General features: G+C 35.5%; 3 protein-coding genes across 9 annotated transcripts; all 3 read left to right on the plus strand.

Annotated features, from left to right (window-relative positions):
- Nucleotides 1-2314: 2314 nt before the first annotated feature.
- Nucleotides 2315-3783, plus strand: LOC129568341 (ATP-binding cassette sub-family C member 4-like). 2 transcript variants are annotated; one of them, XM_055446039.1, is made up of 5 exons: nt 2315-2401; nt 2506-2608; nt 2672-3146; nt 3212-3439; nt 3506-3783. In XM_055446039.1, exons 2-5 carry the CDS (start codon nt 2521-2523, stop codon nt 3774-3776), a joined length of 1062 nt encoding a protein of 353 aa, XP_055302014.1. In that variant the 5' UTR covers nt 2315-2401; nt 2506-2520; the 3' UTR covers nt 3777-3783. The 2 variants fall into 2 exon arrangements, with proteins under 2 accessions (XP_055302014.1, XP_055302013.1); XM_055446038.1 differs by lacking the exon at nt 2315-2401 and having other exon boundaries at nt 2461-2608.
- An 88-nt stretch (nt 3784-3871) lies between these two features.
- On the plus strand, nt 3872-11179 carry LOC129568339 (ATP-binding cassette sub-family C member 4-like). 2 transcript variants are annotated; one of them, XM_055446036.1, is made up of 17 exons: nt 3872-4478; nt 5474-5719; nt 5800-5967; nt 6034-6193; nt 6256-6352; nt 6433-6493; nt 6553-6617; nt 6686-7866; nt 7938-8347; nt 8425-8624; nt 8712-9029; nt 9366-9506; nt 9665-9754; nt 9832-9912; nt 9993-10392; nt 10452-10682; nt 10758-11179. In XM_055446036.1, exons 2-17 carry the CDS (start codon nt 5526-5528, stop codon nt 11023-11025), a joined length of 4065 nt encoding a protein of 1354 aa, XP_055302011.1. In that variant the 5' UTR covers nt 3872-4478; nt 5474-5525; the 3' UTR covers nt 11026-11179. The 2 variants fall into 2 exon arrangements, with proteins under 2 accessions (XP_055302011.1, XP_055302012.1); XM_055446037.1 differs by lacking the exon at nt 3872-4478 and adding an exon at nt 5010-5028.
- A 126-nt stretch (nt 11180-11305) lies between these two features.
- Nucleotides 11306-20193, plus strand: LOC129568342 (ATP-binding cassette sub-family C member 4-like; the record flags this gene model as incomplete). Of its 5 annotated transcripts, none has more annotated exon segments than XM_055446040.1 (16): nt 11306-11495; nt 14158-14359; nt 14555-14686; nt 14747-14967; nt 15037-15344; nt 15450-15581; nt 15658-15805; nt 15880-15932; nt 18159-18282; nt 18354-18454; nt 18532-18688; nt 18759-18892; nt 18955-19119; nt 19193-19521; nt 19608-19991; nt 20067-20193. In XM_055446040.1, coding segments are annotated over 16 exon segments (2754 nt in total), but the record flags the coding sequence as incomplete, so codon positions are not given.
- Nucleotides 20194-20576: the final 383 nt, after the last annotated feature.

Raw genomic sequence — 20576 nt, forward strand, 5'->3', positions numbered from 1 at the left:
AAAGACTAACTGAAGCGTTAACACTGTAGTGACGGCCCTAATGACTGTAAAAGTCATCATTCAATTTATCAAGAGGTGATACATTGAAGAAAAATTTTACGTCTAATCTAACAAGTCCCTGTTGGTAGTTATGAATTTGTAATTTAGTAGAGACCGAAAGACATAAGAAAAAAAAAATTACAATACTTGCAAATACATTAACATAAACGGTAGTTTCCATTATAAATTAATGGCAGGTCAAAAGCTTGAATCGAGTCTCAAGAATAGAAATACAGACGGAAAATGATCTAAGCCACTTACCTAAAAATGAGAACAAAATAATGTTATTTAGCAATCGAATTGCGAGGCGTTTTCATTAAAAACGACGAAAATGATATACATTTATCAACTAATTGAAGTTTACAATCTAAAATGAATCTTTCACAATTAATCGTAAATTTGTAAATATTCGCAGACTGTAAGTGTCAATCGAATGAAATATAATTTTATTATCCTAGGCTAATAAAAAAAAAGAAAAATGTGTGAGTTCTCTGAAGAATTGAATAAGCTCAATAGGATTTCTGTTGATTGTCTGCACCGAATGCATTCGTTAGGTATCACCTGTTGATCGCGTCAGGTGTTGTGCATGTTATCTGTTTCTCAATGATGGACTGCAATTCATTGAATGAACATCACTCGGTGACATAGTTGACAAGCATAAATCTTAATAGAAACATAAAGAGGTCGAATAAAAATCTCAGCATTGCTCTTTAAAGCCATCGTTGAGTACTTGCTGTGTTACACACAGACACATACACTCAGATAGTTCAAGATGTACATATGAATGGCATTGAGCGGAAAGTAAAAGCGAAACAAAAACCGATCAGCTATGGAATGTTATGGCCAAATGCATACAAATTATTTATAGTTAATTTTAAATGAGTTAAATTTTGTGCGTGTGAGATTCCTTTAGAACTGAAAAAGAAAGACGAAATGTAAACAGGATCGGTCAGTCACACACAGTTCCTTTGGGAAAAATATGTTATCATGTATATCTCTCTATTTCTCTTTCACTTCTTTTCTCTTTCACATGCTCTCTTATACGGGTATGCTTATATATCTTGCTTAGAGAGGGAGAGGGAGAGGGAGAGGGAGAGGGAGAGGGAGAGGAGGGGGAGAGGGAGATGGAGAGGGAGAGGGAGAGGGAGAGGGAGAGGGAGAGGGAGAGGGAGAGGGAGCATGAACTCCCTATAATTAAAATATTACTGTATAATCTGATTGATTAACGAAAATAAAAATGCATTTCTGTTTTGTTTATAGTCGGGAAAAACCATTTACCAAAAAACCCGACTGTCTTTATTTGACTCTTTCTTACTACTGACTCACTCTTAAACACAAGTAATGACTTTTCATTTTCAACTCGACCGTCAGAGTCATCTGACTTTCGATACAATTATATAATACTTTGTCGCGAAAAAAGAGTTCTTTTTTTCCTTGGAATTTTTCATAAACATATTTTCTTTCGTTCGTTTTTTTCTTCGATCAAATTGTTATCATTTTATCGTGAAAGACCTCTTGCTGAAATTCCCATTGAAAAGCGAAGCACACAGGTGCTTTGTGCCACAAACGTTGGCCAATGTATGTATGGGTATAGTAGCTCAACGAGTTAAATAAAATACTTGTTAGGTGTTTATTATTTTGTTCGGTTTTTTTCTGTGCTTTCATTTCGATTACTCCACCCTCTGCAGTGTTTTATTTAGATAAATGAAATTTCTGCATCGATCGAATTGTTACACGTTTAAGTACAAACCAAACAAAACACCGACCGTTCAATATTGTTTATTACACCAGTCATTCATCATTACTTTATACGCTATGTGCATTGTGCATATATGCCGATGTACAATGTAAACAGAGAGCGAGTGGGTTTTGATATCAATCGAATTGAGTTATAAAATTACATGCATATATAAAAAAAGAGGCGACTGAGTAAATGACAAAACGATACTGCATGCCGGCATTTATCATCCACCACCCGCCTGTCCAGCCCCAGCATTTGGTATTATTTGTTGATAGCTGGTTTGATGGCCCAAAGTTCAAATCCGGTGGATTTGAGCTCATCCATGGGTTCTCGGGATTTGGCCTGATCCCAGCACTTGCCCTGTGGTGAAATTCCATACAAAACATGAGTGTGACTTGTAAAGATGCTCACAGGAAAGGAAAAGCTGGGAATCAGACCAAATCCTGAGAGCCCATTGATCAGCCCGAATCCACTGGATTCGAGCTTTGGGCCATCAAACCAGCCGGGTGTCTACACTCCCTTTAGGGAGTGACACCACGGTCCATTTTGCCGATTTTCCCAGCCGTTTTTGAGATATTTCGATGTGTAAATATTTATTGGTTTTAATTTACCACTTAAGAGGTGAGTTTGGATAAATTAGCAGAAAAGTGTATTAAAGTTCGAAATATTCCATCATTCTAAGATATTTTCACTAGAGGCGCTCTTACAAAAATCCATCCATTCAGCCTCCATAAGAAGCAATGTATTGCTATCGGATTATGCTGCTCGATGCAATGTGCTTTGTTTTAGTTTTCATTGTAATTTTCAGCTTCCTATTATTTGACACGGGTAAATTGTTGATTTGTGCATGTAAGGTCAAAATTGTATGCTATTCATTTGAAATGGTTTCAGGTTCTTCTGGTAATAAAGTGGGTTTATATGTTACACAGTCGACATCTCTGATGCAGTGGGGAATCAGGCATTCGTGCGAAGTTGCAAATCAACTGATATCTGTCGACCGAATTATTGAATATACCGACTTAGAATCCGAAAGACAGCTAAAAAAAACAAAATCACAAATGACCCAATCTTGGCCTAGCGATGGTCGTATCGAATTTCGCAATGTCACATACAAATACGCATATGAAATCGAACCGGTGTTGCATCAGATTTCCTTCAAAGTGTTGCCAAGAAATAAAATATGTGTCGTGGGTCGCACCGGTGCAGGAAAGAGTTCAATCATTGGGGCTTTATTCAGAATGGCCCATGTAAAAGTTTTAATTGAAATAGATGGAGTAGACACATCAACAATCGAACTAAATTTGCTTCGATCGAAAATTTCAATTATTCCACAACAGCCATTCCTTTTCTCCGGCACATTAAGACAGTAAAACCACATAAAGACATGTTTAAGCTCACGATGCGACATTGATTTCGATTCTATTCCCACAGAAATCAGGATCCATTCAACCAATACACCGATGATGAAATCTATAATGCCTTGGATGATATCAAAATGCGGCACATTGTCAGCGGTAACCAAGGTCCCGATCTAACTGTTCTAGCAAACGGCGGAAATTTTAGCAACGGTCAACGACAAATATTGTGCTTAGCCCGAGCCATTTTAAAGAAAAATACAATTTTAGTTCTTGATGAAGCTACAGCGAATGTGAATGCACAGTAAGTATTATTATTTGTGAAAGTATGATGATTCGAAATACAATTATTCTCGTTATCTTGGTACAGGACCGATGAAATAATTCAACAGACAATTCGATCAAAATTTGCTAATTGTACGGTTTTCGCGATAGCTCATAGATTGAATACAATAATTGACTATAATCGAGGGCTTGTCATAGATGGCGGGAGATCTGTTGAATACGACACTCCATACAATTTACTCACTAAGCCCACAGGATATTTCAATGAAATGGTCCAAGCACTTGGACATAAGGAGTTTGATCGGTTTTTAGAAATTGCCAAATCGAGAAACGCCTTTGAAGTAATCAACTCATAGGAACCAACACCAATTTTAGGCTCCTTTTGATTTAAATTATAAACATAAACAGTGAAAATAATGAATCAAATAAACAAAAATTTTCAGCAGGAAGTTTCATTGATAGATTTTAATGTTGAAGACTTTCGTATCTCTACAACTGAAACGTTTATCTTCTTGTTCAATTTGTGACATGAATGAAGAAAAATAAAAATGTATGTATATAGCAAGTTTTTTTGTATTTAATATCGAGAAAAAAATATACAAAACTATTGTTCCACTATGTATATGGTCGTTTCGGATGAGCATGCCAATTAAACGTGCAATCAGCTGATGTTTGCTTTATTTCGATGAGGAATGAATTCAAATACATCGAAAAGGAAAGCAGCACGTACTCGTGGGATAACATCTGTTTTGTCTGTGAATTCCTTGGAACAACACATACAACAACTGAGCTCAAAACACATGTAAGAATGACACATGCAGACATGTATTGGTTTTGTTATTTGCCGCTTTCCTCGTGCCGTAGAAGCCAGAGTGAGATAAATGTATGTGTCACACAAGAAAACGTGTGTATGGTTCTATCAAACCGTATATATTTCAGTTTAGCACTGACATTTGCCGAAATTGGTTAAACAGAAGATCGCTCGTCGCAGTGACTTTAATCTTACTTCAAATTTGGTCTTTTATTCGTTTTTTATCGTCTTCAATTTATTTACTTTCGTAAGTGATTAAATTATTATCATTGCATTGATCTACTTACAAAAGCATTTTGTGAAATCATTTCGTTTTGAATGATTTTTTGTGTATACGCGATTGAAACATTGTAATAAATGAAATTGAATGAGTGTGGATTATTTGATTGAATTTTTAATTGTAAATTATGGAATTATCATTATTTAAAACATTCGATATTTCTACGGGAAAGAACACAATTTTCTTTGTTAGACTGAACAAATAATCGAAAGTAATTCAATTAAACAATGACATATTTTATTATGATATATTAATAGATAAGTGAACAAGTTTATACAGCTTCTTGAATAAGATTTAAATGTGCAATACGTTATTGGCAAGTCAACAGATCATTAGAGAAATTTCGGGGATAGACACGCAGTTGCAATATAACTGCTGACACGAGTGATTGTAATTATACAAATCGTCTCTCACACACTCTCGGTCAATCCTCAGCACGTTATTCACATTTATTCATGTTTAAGCGAACATGTGTCTCGAAATTTGAAACTAGTTTGAACTTTAAACATTGCTTTGGGTACTATAAAGTAAAACAATATAAACAAATAACGTAGATTTTTATCATTCAGGATAGCAGATAAAAGCTTGGCTTGAATAAAAAAAAAAACAGAGAGAAAGATTCGTTATACATTTTGCATTAATTTTTGAAGATTATGTGTAACTTCAATAGTAGATGTTTCATTCATTTTCACTTGAAAACAAAATGTTTACAAATACATGTGTCAAGAAATGATTGTGAGTTCAATATAACTTCTTCATTGAAATAAAATTCATGAGCGAAACTGTATAAAAAATGTGAAATAATCAGTAGCTATCTTATCGATTGGAAACGAATCTTATCACTACCATTTAAAAATGTGTTGTAGTTTTGTGTTGTCAGCAGATTGTATATCTGCTTGTCTTTCTGTCTGTTTTATATATAACGATTGACAATCAATTAATGATTTTTTTGGTGATTTCAGTTGTAATCGTTGCTTAGCATGGAAATGAATTTGAGTAAGTTGTAAGTGATAAATGCAAAAAATGGAATCTGGTCGAAGAAAATTGCAAGAAAATCCACGACAATCGGCCGGTTTGCTTTCAATAATATTTTTCGGTTGGTCAATACCACTCTTCAAGAGAACATATGATAAATCATTAGACGCGTGTGATGCAAGTGAACCACTCATCGGAGATCGTTCCAGCGTACTTGGAGACCGAATTGAAAGGTATGAGGTGAAATTCAAGTCAGTTGAAAGGAAATTGATGATTATTGGAAAATAAACGCATTTAATTTACTCATGTTTAGAGCATGGCGAGACGAATGTAAGAATAAAACAAAGCCATCATTAGTACGAGCAGTTGTGAAGGCATTCCGGTTTGAATGTATTATCATGGGAATTTTATGTTTTTTAAATGATGCTGTCGTTCGATTAATTCTTCCATTTTTATTAGAACATCTTTTGTCATACTTTCGGTAAGCTTTTGAAATGGAATCTTTTTAAATATAAATTATCGCATTGTTTTTTTTCTTTTTCAACAGGAAAAACTCGGACATGTCTCAAAATGAGGCCCTCAAATATGGCACAACTATTTTCATCATCACAGTTGTAGCGGGAATAATTATGCTTCATTATTTCTTTTTGGGTTTTTGCTATGGAATGCGAGTAAGAGTTGCAATGTGCAGCCTTATCTACCGCAAAGTAATTTACTTAGATGTCACCTATCTATATCACAATGTAAATTTTGATGTTTTTCTATTTAGTCCCTCCTGTTATCACAACGTGCCTTGAGTGACACAAATCCCGGAAAACTAGTCAACCTATTATCGAATGATGTGAGTCGGTTTGACATAGTGTCAGGTAATCTAATTGAATAGAATTCAAAACATGCATATATTGTTTGTTCTTAATTTTTGGTACATTTCTATTTAATCTCTCAGTTGTACTTCATTCACTTTGGGTATCACCGATATTTACTGTTGCCGCTACGTACATCTTATGGTAAGTTTTCGAAATGGACTCTCTTCTTTGAATACAAATTATCGCATCGTTTTCAATAGGAAGGAGATCCGTTGGGCGGGCCTCATTGGGATTGTATGCGTTTTCCTCATTGTGCCGATTCAGAGTAACTTCTGTTGTAATTCATTTGGTCTCTTGTACATATAACCTATGGTCTTACTTTGTGATCAACAGGTTATGCTGGGAAACTGTCGGCTGTCATTCGTTTCAAGACAGCATTGAGAACCGACGAACGAGTACGATTCATGGATGAGATCATTTCTGGCGTACAAGTTATCAAAATGTATAACTGGCAGAGGCCATTTACAAAACTAATTTCAACGGCACGTTGCACAGAACTGAAAATGGTCTTGAAAAACGCTTATGTGCGAGCGTTATACATGACATTCAACATATTTACCACTCGGATGGCTCTCTTCTGCACTGTTTTATCGGTCGTTTTAATGTATGGCCGCGAAAAAATTTCGGTTTCACAAATTTTCATGATATCATATTTGTTCAGTTCAATTTCACATTCAATGTGTCAACTATTTGTTCGAGGTCTTGCCGAAATGGGTGAAGCACTTGTATCTTTCAAACGCTTGCAAATGTTTCTGGAGTATGAAGAAAAAGACCAAGTTGATGCAATCAGTTCAGAACTCATTGACAAAGACCAATTGCAGACTAGAAACATTGCGATTTTGATGAAAAATCTGTCAGCTGGATGGGTGGACGATAAATGTCACTCGAAAATCAGCAGAAAAGTTGGTTCATACAAAAGTGTCACCCAAACAAAGCCAATCGAATTCAAACCATTCAAACTTCAAAACATTGACTTGGAAATACAAAGAGGCAAGATAATCTTTGTTATCGGTTCTGTTGGAGCCGGAAAATCCACTCTCTGTTCAGTGCTGTTGAAAGAGCTACCACTGATTTGCGGTACGATGGAAATAAATGGTCGCGTTTCGTATGCGACACAAGACAGTTGGATTTTCAATTCAAGTATACAACAAAATATTTTGTTTGGTCAACCGATGAACCGAACTCGGTATAATGAGGTAGTCCGATGTACAGCCTTGGCGAAAGATTTCAGTCAGTTGGGTGCAGGCGATATGACAATAGTCGGTGAAAATGGGACGGGACTGTCAGGTGGACAAAAAGCAAGAATAAATTTTGCCCGTGCGCTATATAGAAAGGCTGATATTTATTTAATAGATGATCCGCTGAGCGCAGTCGATACGCATGTACAATCACACTTATTCCACAATTGTATTGGACCGAAAAGTTTTCTGGCACGTGAAAATGCTACCAGAATTCTGATCACACATCAAGTGCATTTTTTGAACGAGGCTGATTGGATTATAGTTCTGAAAAATGTAATCATTTCAAGCAAACATACGAAGTTTGTATGATATTAAGCAGATTTTTAAGAGTTGTTTTTTTCTAGGGTAAATTGGAAAGAATGTGCAATTATGATGATATTTTGAACAGTGGAATAGATTTTGCTTGCATAGTGAATAAGACGGAGGAAAAGAATGAGGAAAACTACACCGAAGGAGATGGAGTAGCGAGAATACCACGGCCAGATTCCGATTCAACACTGGCAAATAGTATGACCTCAAAAGTGTCATTGAACAGTGAAAAAAGCCACACGGAAGAAATTCGAAATAAACCTTCATCAGATGAAGAAAATCAATTGCTGAACAATCTAGAAGCATCATCCAGGAAGATTAAAGGATCTCCAATTATAAACTATTTGAAATCATCGAACCAAACGTATACTCTGGTATTTTTGGTCATATCATTTCTGCTCGTTCAAACCCTGGCATCCTTTGTTGATATTTTCGTATCGTATTGGTGATTAACATATTAACTTTCATGATTTTCTTTTTTGTACTTCTCGTTCATACAGTATATATTTTTCGATTTTTTAGGATACGTATAGAAGAAAATCGTACATTTGAATCAAAACTTAAGCGCCTTTCAAACGAATCGATGATATCCCAAAATGTCACCACGTCAGATTCTACATCAAACACATGGTCAACCGAAACTTATGCTTATGCATATGGAGGAATTATGACGTCATTATTCATAATCGCTTTGACACGTTCAGTTACTTTTTTTCGATATTGTAAGATATATTGCTTTTTCATATTGTTTTTTTTTTTCAAGAATAATTTCCGGAAAATACAATTCCTCATGGATCTATGTTCTAAAGGTGCGATACTTTCGCAAAATTTACATGACGAAATGTTTCGCGGCCTCATTTCAACGCCGATGCGATTTTTTGACGTGAATCCATCAGGTCGAATCTTGAATCGTTTTTCAAAAGACATGGGAAGCACGGACGAAGCTCTACCGAAATCACTTTTAGATGCAGCCCAAATCAATTTGTCCATGATCGGTGCAATTTTGATAACCGTCTACACAAATGTTAAATTTTCAATAGTAATACTTATCATGAGCGTGCTCTTCTTTTTTACCCGTAAAATATATCTGAAAAGTTCAACGCAAATCAAACGTCTGGAAGGAACAAGTAAATTTCGTTAAATATCAGGGCCACAGCGTGGATTTTTTCAACAAATTGAGCGCAAACTTTTTGGCTAACTGGTCCAAAATTCTTCTATTTTCCCATTTGTGCTGTGTGAAATTTCGATTTGTTGCGTTACAATTTTGAGGTTTTTGACCAATAGCTTCGTAAACTTCCAAGAGCCGCAGCAGTTTTTATTTTGAAAAATGTGTGTTTTAGGTGCAAGCTATCACTATGTGAGGTTTGAGTGCAATCCGATGGAAAAATCCACGCTGCGGCCCTGTTAAATATGTATAGAATTTTAGTTTTCATTTTCACATAACTTGTGTTTCTATTTCGCAGCAAAGTCACCCGTTTTCTCTCACATTTCGGCGACTCTAAGTGGCCTCTCGACAATCAGAGCATTTCAAGCACAGAGTCTTCTGCAAGAAGAATACGAAAACCACCAAGATTTGAATTCGGGCGCGTGGTTTATGTACATAGGTATGGTATCGTATTGATGAGCCCAAGACTTTTTCAAAAAGAAGATTTAAAATTATTCTGCCACTTCACGAAATCTGAAATCTAAGTTGTCTCTTTAACGCTCACACATTACTCATCATATGTGCTCGGATTTTTCGTCATTTCTTTTCATTTGTTAGGAACCTCGTCGGGCTTTGGAATGGCTCTAGATCTCATGGTGTATATTTTTATCGGTTGTGTTATTTACTATTTTGTTTTAATCAAAGAAGGTACGAATTGATCTTTGTTATGTGAAAAAAATAGATTTCAACTAGCGAGATACATTACGTGTGTATTCAATTTTCAGGTGTAACAGGTGATCGAGTCGGATTGGCAATTACACAATCACTCACTCTAACAGGACTGTTGCAATGGGGCGTAAGACAAAGAAAGTATCCAAATATTTGACTGTGATTCCACGGAATAATAATAGCTTAACTTTTTTTCTTGTTCCACTCACTTGATTAGGTGCCGAAGTCACAAACAATTTGATGTCTGTTGAACGAATACTGGAATACGCTGAACTAGAACCTGAGAAGCAGCCTGAAATACCGCAAAATGTTTCAACTGATTGGCCAAAACAGGGAAAAATCGAATTTAAACAAGTCTTCTATCGGTATTCGGATGTAGCGGAACCAGTTTTACGCGGTTTGTCATTCATGGTGAAGCCAAAAGAGAAAGTCAGTGTTGTTGGCAGAACTGGTGCTGGCAAGAGCTCATTGGTAGGAGCTCTATTTCGTTTGGCTCATGTTGATGGGGCCATACTGATCGATGATGTAAACACGGCGTGCATTGATTTGAATGTATTGCGATCGAGGATTTCAATAATACCGCAAGAGCCAACACTTTTTTCTGGCACATTACGGAGGTGAGACCCAACAAGTTTACGTGTTGCGTGAAAAATAATTTTTTTTTCGTGTATGGCAGAAATTTAGACCCGTTTGAAGAGTATACTGACGAAGACATTTGGAATGCCCTGGAAAATGTTGGAATGAAAGAGTTCATTGTTGAAGGGAATTCCGGGCTGGAGATGCCAGTTCTAGCACGTGGACAAAATTTTAGCACAGGTCAAAGACAGATTCTGTGTTTAGCTCGTGCAATTTTAAGAAAAAATCATATCATAATACTCGATGAAGCCACGGCCAACGTGGATCTTCGGTATGTTTCGGCAATGAATTTTCTCCCCAAATTAATTCGCACAAGTTTCATTTCAAATATTGCTCTTTTTTACAGAACGGATGAAATGATCCAACGAACGATTAGAGAAAAGTTTGTTAATTCAACGGTTATAACTGTAGCTCATAGACTGTATACTGTTATTGACTCCAATCGTGTGCTAGTTATGGATGCTGGTGTTGCCGTGGAATTTGACGAACCCTTTATATTACTACAAAATAGAGAAGGCGTATTTCATAAAATGGTTGAAGCCCTGGGACCGCAAGAATATGATCGATTGTTACAAATAGCCAAAGACATATATAAAAACGCAAGGAATTCATAGATTTTCTCCTTCTAGACATATTTTTATTGGACGAACATTTTGTTTACGAATTTCAATTTTTTTTTCTTCTGTGCAACGAATTGATAATGATTTTGTACTGTAAGTTAAGAAACACATCGACCAATTAAAGTAATTTTTTGATGATACAAACAAATAACCTTGTGTTGAATGAGTTTAGATTTCTCATATGATTTATAGTAAAATCAACAACTTTTTAAAGATCATGTGATAAAGCCATTTTTTGCCTATATGAAAAACGGATCTGTTTTTCGCATCTCACAGAGGCGCATGGGTAAAAGAACGCTCGACACTTTCGATCGTATTGGGAATATTTATATATTCATCGCAAGCGAACGCTTCTCATAAAAGAAAGACACAGTGAAGACGCACGCACCGCACCGCACCGCAACACCGATTTCGAATATTTGACATTATGCCTTCCGAACGCAAGACTCAAAACTCAGTCGACGGTAAGCTCTTGTCAAATAAACCGGCGACGTTCCACATGCACTAAATTTTTTTTCGATCGTACTTCATTTTGACATAAAACATCATTGAAAACAAAAAGTAAAGTGGGATAGAAAATCATTAATATTCATCTTGATTCATATTTATATTACTAACTTTTTAGTGCAGTAAATTTTCTTTGTAGAAAGAATACCATTTTTCATTATAAAAAGTATTTTCCTAATCAGAAGTTCCCAGAAAGAATTCAGTTTAAATTGTATGAACATAACTTGATGTAAATATAATTCACAATATTGAGAGTGTTCACGTTTTGGCTGCTTCTACCGGACTGTTAAATCATTCATGATATGGTGAAATTCATTCATAAAAAGTGAACTTTCTTGAAAAATTCCCATTGCAATTATTGTTATGGGAAATAAAACGAAACTTGTGCGCACGAACTGCTATTATGTAGTTTAATTGGGTATAAATGAATTGTACGCCTATTAAAGGCCCCATACTCATATCAAAAATAGCGACGCAAACGAATTTAAACAAATGAAATTGTGGCACGTTCATATATCAAACTATTGAGTTCAATTTGCGTAAATGAGAGTCTGTCTGCAGTCGCAAATAATAAACATAAAAATGCGCTTGAAATAGTTAGCGAACTTGATGAGTTGATGAGCTGATGAGTAACTAAAGTGACAGTGGCAATTAAATTCAATTGTTTGGCGTTATTTCGATAGTAAAAATTATTGGTTTCATTTATTTTCTAGTTTGCAATGTGGTATCGAATAGACAAGTGGTATCATGGTGCTTTTCTTGGAATTTGCATATCGTTAGAACGGAAATCTTAACGTAAATACATGGATGAGTCGTATATTCCGTTGCCTGATTAGCTCAATTTCGTAATTGCCTTGAACCAATTCAGTGTTTTTAATGATTAGTGATAATGATTGAACTATTGGTTGAATTTACGTGAAAGACTCAAATGATGATAATGTCAATTTTTACTGATGAGATCTTAGCAAAATGATATTTAAAGTTTCATCTATAGTATTTTCCAGTGAAAAAATATATCATATATTTGTGAATACCAAAAGTAATAGTTTTTTGTTGATTAGTAATGATGATGCAAGTAATGAAGAAAGAGTGATCTGTTGGCAGAACGAAACCTGTTCGGTTCGTGTGTTTCGGTCATTGAATCATGACAAAACATAAGCTTCTCATAACATGCAATTAAAAAATTAATTACTTAATTAACAATACGGAAGTGTATGTTCTTTGATATCAACAATATATCAAAACTAATTTCAATGACAAAGTCATGTGGCAGCGATTTCTAATGTTTATCAATTACTAGTGCAATTTCTGCTCATTTGATGAAAATGTGGGTAGATCATGTCATGGCATAATTTAAGGAATTTCGATTTTTGAGTATTGACAACTGCCATTTGATCTGGGGCGATTAAAGGTTCAAATATCCGAATACATGATGAAGCTTGGAATATCTAGTCTTAGTTTTAGTATATCAGACCGATGGATTTAATTGCAATTTCCAATACTTGGCAATTAAATCCATCGGTCTGATATACTAAAACTAAGACTAGATATTCCAAGCTTCATCATGTATTCGGATATTTGAACCTTTAATCGCCCCAGATCAAATGGCAGTTGTCAATACTCAAAAATCGAAATTCCTTAAATTATGCCATGGATCATGTTCAAATCCAACCAATATTTCACTCAGACAGTTAAAAATACCGCGTATATTGGCAATTGTTTATTTCAATAAACATACATTCTGACACCAAAAATTTCAGGTAGGGTCAAACCAAAAATTCCTTTGGGGGTCAAAAAAATCAATTCTATCTAATGTAAAATCGGAATCGGGAAAAAAGTGAAGACCCAAAAAAAAGATCCTCACTTCGAATTCTCTCTAGTGTAAAATCATTCTCCAAAAACAATGATGGCCCATCATTGATGGGTCAAATAAATCGATTCTATCTAGTGTTTAATGATCCCTCGAAGGCAAAAGTGAGGAGCAAAAAAAAAGGTCCTCACTTTTGAAAACAAAGTCGGAAAATGACAATGGGTCCGAAAAAAATCGTTGGGGGTCAAATTTCGCCAGCTGGGGTCAGGATCAACGAGATCAGACTATGACAGAATCTATGTCAATAACAAAATATTGATTGAAACAATTTAAAAACATGAAGAAAGCCAAAAATCGAATGTCACATTCTGTTCGACCGATAATAATTGAATGATTTTCCACAGTCTTTCCGTATTATTGCCAGTGAAGTGAATGATAGCTCTGGGAAGCTGGGACTTTTTCTTTAATGTAATAAATTAAAATTATTATCGTCAGGAAGTTCAATGGAAACGTGAATTCTGGACATTCATTCATATATTTGGAACTTGATTCTCTATCAAATGTAATGCGGTACCAAGCGCTTGTTATCAAATTAATTGCGCTCAACTTGAATATGTAATAATAACAACTCATTGTGCCATTAATCGCGTGAAATACTATTTTCATGTTAAATTGCTTAAGCCTTACTTGGAATAGTTTGATAATATGCGACCTGATTAATTATACTATTATCAGAAACCGAACATATTGCGTTCATTGTCAATCCAAAGTGTTTCAAATCATATATCTTATGTTTGTTCTGAATTTAGCGTGGTATATAGATGAAATGGATTCCGGTAGAAAACCAGAAAAGCCAAATCCACGGAAGGGAGCAAATCCATTATCTCAGCTATTTTTCCTATGGGTATTTCCACTGTTCTGGAAAGGTACGAGGAAGGGTTTAAATACCGACGATCTCACACAATGTCTGAAGAAAGATGAATCAGAATCGCTTGGCGACGAGTTGGAAAGGTAAAATAGCTAAATTATTAATACATACTGTAGGAAGCTTATGTTTCTAAGTATACGTATGCCATTGTTTTATATGAGATTCAAATCTGGATGTAATTAAACTTTGGCTCATTTGTGTTGATAAATATGCATTTCTCTACCTGATTTGTTGTGTGATATATTGTGATATTTTTGATTTATATTTTTCATAAACAGAGAGTGGGACAGAGAAGTGGAACGGGCTTCAAAACGCAAACGTAGGCCCCGTTTGCGGAATGCAATTTTTCGAATGTTTGTGCCACATTTTATTGTTGATGGGATTGAATGTCTTACATTCATATTGATAAGGTAAAAATGATTGTTTTTTCAAATTCAATTCGCATCTTAAACCTTTTTTGCACGTTCTAGATCCATTCTACCATTGGTGCTTGCTCAGTTACTTATACAATTCCAAAAACCAATAGTCTCGGAAAATTTGGTTCAAAATAGTACAAATAATTCAATCAATGATACTGTCTCGAATCAATTCAATAGTACAATAATCGAACGAAATATTCGTAATTTAAATGATGACAATCATTTTCATATAATCCATAAACGTTTTGTTGCGCCTGAACATTCAGCGAATGGTATTTTTTTTGTAAATATACTTTTGATGGGTTCTATATATATTTTCAATTTACCATTTACCATTCCAGATATAGCCAAAAACTTAGACAATAATGATCAAACGAATCTGGTAGATGATGTAAAAAATGAATCGATTAAAAACACTTTCCCGGTTGCCAATTCGCAAAGTGAAAAACATGATGAATTTCGACTCAATTTCACGCGTGCCGAATTTTACATATTTTTCAATCACGTTTGGAATGACGTATATTACCTAGCCAATATAGTCATTTGGATGGGATTCGTCGGATTATTGCTATCCCATCATTTCGATTTGCGTTTGCAAATGGTTGGTGCTAGGATGCGGATTGCATGTTGTTCGTTAATGTACCGAAAGGTAAACCAGAAGGATAATTTGGTTTTTCATTTGGAACATGAGTTGTAATAAATGGGTATATGTATACAAAATATATCTTTTAAAAAATGTATTTTCTATTGATAGAGTTTGCGTCTATCCGCCCTATCAGCAAGTCAAACTGGAAGTGGCTATTTGGTGAACTTGATGTCAAACGATGTGAGTCGCTTGGACAGGGGATTTCTGTTTTTCCACTACATTTGGATTTTACCCATACAGGTAGGTGGTTCATCTTCTGTTGTCAACAAAACTAGTTTCAAAATGCTTTCATTTATCTTATATGTTGTTCTTTCAGTCAATATTAATCGGATACTTGATATGGCAACGAGCACGTTGGGCAGCAGTAGTTGGAGTGATTGGATTATTGTTAAAAACGGTTCCGGTGCAAACACGTCTAAGCCATTACACTTCAATGCTACGGATGAAAGTCGCACGTCGTACAGGTACCAAACTCAATTCTCAACACAAAATCTTGGCATGAATGTATAGTACATTGTACACCATTTTAATTTTAAAGATAATCGCGTCGGAATTATGAACGAAATTATTAACGGTATTCAAGTGATCAAAGTAAGTTTAAATACCTTAGTTTGTTTCTATTAGTGAGACGTAAAAGAATGCAAATTTGTCCAACTTTGTAGCAATAAAGAGAAATATGTTTCATTGCAACTAATCTATATATTGTGATATTTATGCGCTAGCCCAAAAAGTTTTGATACCATTTTAACCATTTTATACCGGAACTTTCGAAGAAATATTGTTTGACGATTTCGCATTCAGAAATCAATTCGTTTGCATCAAGACCATTTTCATAGAAGGATGCAATTTTATTCAATTTGTTTAATTTAGTTATAAAACTAAATTTGTCGTTTATTTGAACATAACTTCCCATTCGAGTCTTGTCGTAATGTCGCGAATAGCGAACTATGAAGTCTCATTGCGATTGTGTGGTGTGTATTGCCACTTCGCTGTTGAAAATTTACATGCTCAATGGTGAATATAAAACATGAAGAGTGTTGAACTTTGTACTAATATTTAAGTGAAACGTTTGAAACAGTGTTAAAATTGCAACTGATTTTTAAAAAAAATTCAAAGGGCACCAAAAAAAACTTTGCCTCAGGGCACCACAAAACATTAACTCGGCACTGCCGCACGATGATAACGAATGGGCAAACAATTGTAGAGCGCCGCTACAGAGTGATGACAACACTTAGTTCAAATTTGTTCGCGCTCAAATTCACTCCGTCATTCGTGTTTTGATGTCGTAACAGTGAAACAAATAATAAAAAATAAATTTGAAATAAAATAAAATACAATTTAAATTAAATCCGCACATATTTTACATGTTTTGCTGTCTGTCGTATGATTTCGCAATAATCGGATTCCGGATGGCTAAAAAGTCTCTATTTTTAAGGGTGACTTTTGACCTTGAAGGGGGTCGGTTTTTTGGGGATGACTTGTTCGGCAAAATTGTGTATCTTGACAAGATCTACAACTTTTCCAAAGAAACTTTTCAGAAATGTTCAGTCGTTTAGAAGTTATGGCCACCGGAAAAATTGGGTTTGCCAACTTTGAGCCCCCCCCCCCCTAAAACCACTCCCGGGAAAATCGTAACGAAAAGAAATATTGTTTCGGAGGTTTCGAGGGATGCCCTATCGAACGCATATGATCATTTGTAAAAAATTTATTGAAAATGAGGGACCTTTACTGGTAATTCACATATATGCAAATAGGAAATGCTAATGCTTTGTGAATGTGGAAATGCGTGCAGAACCGGAACGAGAGCGACCTGCGCGCGAAGCGGGTCTGCATATATGTATGTGAATTGGGAATTTTTAAATTTGTCTCAATTTTTTAAAACCAACTTTATTAATTTCTCACAAATTGAATAACAAACTCAGAGAAAAAAATAATACAATGAAAATCTGCTATTTTCAAAACGTAAAATTCACTCACGGAATCAATAACACGTGCCATTCAAATTTTCAACCATTCCATCAATTTAAAAAGGAAGAAGTGTTTATTATTGGTCGATTCATCGCCCACTTGGCGACCCTAGTAATGGTTAAAACACACGATTATAATCAAGAAAGTAGACTCTCTGCAGCGCCGTCAATTAGTAATACCTGTAAATAGCTGAAATTTATTTAGACAAATTGCGAAATACTGCATAATAACACCGATGAGTACTGAATTTTGTCGTCATAAATCGACGGCTCTGCAGAATGTCTTGACACAAATTTTCTATGAAATTATAAGCGTGTGGGTTAAAAGAATGTATGTTCATTTTTAGCGGTCCGTCGCGGTTTTGCACGGTTCCCGCGGAACTGATAAGACATAACAACTTGGTGTCTTCAGCACTCGAGGTCTTCTATAACATTGCTGAAGACAGTTATCTCTTACTCTTATCAGTTCCGCGAAAAGCAAGAAAAATGATAAGAGAAAAGTTCTATACAAAATTTGCTTTTTTATGTGCGCGATTTGCGCGCAACTGATAAGAGATATAAGATAACTCTCTTAAGCAATGTTATAGAAAACCTCGAGTACTATAACTTTGCCGAAGACACCAAATTTTTATCGTTTATCAGTTCTGCGGAAACCGTGACAAACCGCGGAGGCTTAACGGTACGCCAACATACTTTCTTTTAACGCAGATAGGATAAACAGAAAACATTATTTCCCTTTCAAAAATATAAATCGAGAAAAAACATTCATTCTTTTACGTCTCGCGAATAGATTTAACGTTCAAGTAATTGAAATAATATAAATATTTATTAATTGTTTTTGGTAATCGAGATGTACGTTTGGGAGTACCCTTTCCAAAAAGTCGTTTGCGAGGCCCGTCGCCTTGAAATCAAACAAATCCGGTATGCTGCATATATTCGTGGTGTAAATTTAAGCTCGTTCGTATTCATCGAAAGTAAGTTAAGAAATCAATATTTAAATCAAATGAAAAATATCAAATATCAATTTTTTCTTGGATTCTCGTAGGATCGACACTTTTTATTTCAATTGCTACATGCATTCTAACGGGACAAAATATTACAGCTGACATTGTCTTTTCAATGGCACAATATTTCAATATTTTACAAGTATGTTCTTTTTACGATTCAAATTTTCTTAAATTTCTCTTTTACATTTGTCACACTAACTTAGTAAAACATTCCAGTTGAATGCCGCTATTCTCTACCCGTTCGCGCTCTCTTTTGGCGCAGAAGCCCTAGTTTCGTTTGAACGTATTGAAGAATTTTTGCAAAAGGGAGAAAAGAATGAAACTGAATTTGGGCTCGAACGCCGTAGCTCGTTAGTTACAGCTGATACAAAGCGTAAGTTGTAGAAATGTAAAAAAAACATGATTATCCAGTACAACAAAGTATTTCTACCGTTCCGGAATAGACAATGCTGTAGAAATAAATGATGTGAGCGCATCATGGGAAGAGGGGTCAAGTAGACAAACTCTACAACAAATTAACCTGAAGATTAGAAGTGGACACCTTTGTGCGCTTATTGGACCAGTTGGAGCTGGAAAGGTTGAAATATTTCTATTAAATCTATCTATCAAAGATTTTCTAATTCTGCTTTTATTTTATAGAGCTCCTTGATACAATTGCTATTAGGGGAATTGCCTATATCATCGGGGAATGTCCAAATGAATGGGTCGATATCATATGCTGCTCAGAAGCCTTGGCTTTTCTCTGGCACTGTTCGAAACAATATTCTATTTGGGCAATTGTACGACAAAAAACGTTATAATGAGGTATACTCAACAATAGTGACATTCCTTGTACAAAATTATCTAATGAATATTTATATAAATATTTGGTTTTTAGGTTGTGAGATGTTGTGCATTAGCAACTGACTTTGAACAATTGCCGAAGGGTGACAAGACAGTTGTCGGAGAACGAGGCGCTTCTTTATCAGGTGGGCAACGTGCAAGAATCAGTCTAGCTCGAGCAATGTACAAAGCTGCTTCAATTTATGTTTTGGATGATCCACTTAGCGCTGTTGATGCTCACGTTGGAAAGCATCTCTTTGATGAAGTCATCGGTCCCAGAGGCCTTGTACAAAATGTCACACGTATACTTATAACACATCAAGTGCACTTTTTGAAAGAGGCGGACATTATTGTAATTGTTGAAAACGGCCAAATCACTCACAGGCAAGAAACAGAAAATAACTAAAAATGAATTTCATTTTTCGTTCGTTCATCAACTCATTTTCTATCGCACGTTTAATTTTCCACAGTGGAACTTACGCAGAATTGACAAACAGTGATTTGGATTTTGCAAAGTTACTGCAAAAACTCGAGGACGAAGAGAAAGAGGAAGAAACAGCAAATAACAGCTCACAATCTGAAGAGGGTAGCATTTATGAAGATGATGAAATTCCATATATTGATGGCTTTCAACCAAATGGATCACCTTACAGAGCTTTGAAACGACGTACCGATTCAGTGTCCAAGTCATCATGCGCATCACAGGAATTTGGACAAGAACAAATCGATGCTGAAGAACAAGCTGAAGGCAGTGTTCCCTTTCGAGCGTTCACGAAATATTTCCTTGCCGGCACGAATTGTTGTGGCATTTGTGGCATTATTCTGGTCATGATTTTCTCGTTATGCGTAACTAGGTGAAATGTCGATTGTCGAATTACTTATTGAGAAAAAAAGTCGATGTAAACCAACGGTTCTCTTTTAACATCTAGTGGTACAGACTACTTCGTAAACTATTGGACATACCAAGAATACAAACGGTTGCATGGTGAGCAAGTGCCTTTAACTCAGATGGAGTATTTATATATCTATGGATTACTTATAATTGGCCTAATTTTTGTAAGATACTTCATTTTCGTATATTAATTTAATTAAAAAATTCGTAATCATTCTTACCAGTAAAGGTCCCTCATTTTCAATAAATTTTTTACAAATGATCATATGCGTTCGATAGGGCATCCCTCGAAACCTCCGAAACAATATTTCTTTTCGTTGCGATTTTCCCGGGGGTGGTTTTAGGGGGGCTCAAAGTTGGCAACCCCAATTTTTCCGGAGGCCATAACTTCTAAACGACTGACGATCTTGACAAGATCTACAACTTTTCCGAAGACACTATGTGAAAACTTCTACCCCTCTAGAAGTTACATTCTCTGGAAAACCCCCAATTTTCCGATTTTCCCGAATCTTTAACTCCTAAACGACTGAGAATTTTCACATGGTGT

Source organism: Sitodiplosis mosellana, unplaced genomic scaffold (assembly GCF_009176505.1).
Source record: "Sitodiplosis mosellana isolate CC-2019 unplaced genomic scaffold, AAFC_SMos_1.0 Smas_scaffold_18, whole genome shotgun sequence".
Taxonomy (NCBI): Eukaryota; Metazoa; Arthropoda; class Insecta; order Diptera; family Cecidomyiidae; genus Sitodiplosis; species Sitodiplosis mosellana.

What these genes read in the sequence shown, in the direction of transcription:
- LOC129568341 (XM_055446039.1), top strand. Translation starts at nt 2,521, where the DNA reads ATGTATTGCTATCGGATTATGCTGCTCGATGCAATGTGCTTTGTTTTA. An exon ending in CTTCCTATTATTTGACACGG is followed by an intron (nt 2,609 to 2,671) that starts GTAAATTGTTGA and finishes AAATGGTTTCAG; the next exon opens with GTTCTTCTGGTAATAAAGTG. An exon ending in ACAGCGAATGTGAATGCACA is followed by an intron (nt 3,440 to 3,505) that starts GTAAGTATTATT and finishes ATCTTGGTACAG; the next exon opens with GACCGATGAAATAATTCAAC.
- LOC129568339 (XM_055446036.1), top strand. Translation starts at nt 5,526, where the DNA reads ATGCAAAAAATGGAATCTGGTCGAAGAAAATTGCAAGAAAATCCACGA. An exon ending in TCGGTTTGACATAGTGTCAG is followed by an intron (nt 6,353 to 6,432) that starts GTAATCTAATTG and finishes TTAATCTCTCAG; the next exon opens with TTGTACTTCATTCACTTTGG. An exon ending in GCCGCTACGTACATCTTATG is followed by an intron (nt 6,494 to 6,552) that starts GTAAGTTTTCGA and finishes CGTTTTCAATAG; the next exon opens with GAAGGAGATCCGTTGGGCGG.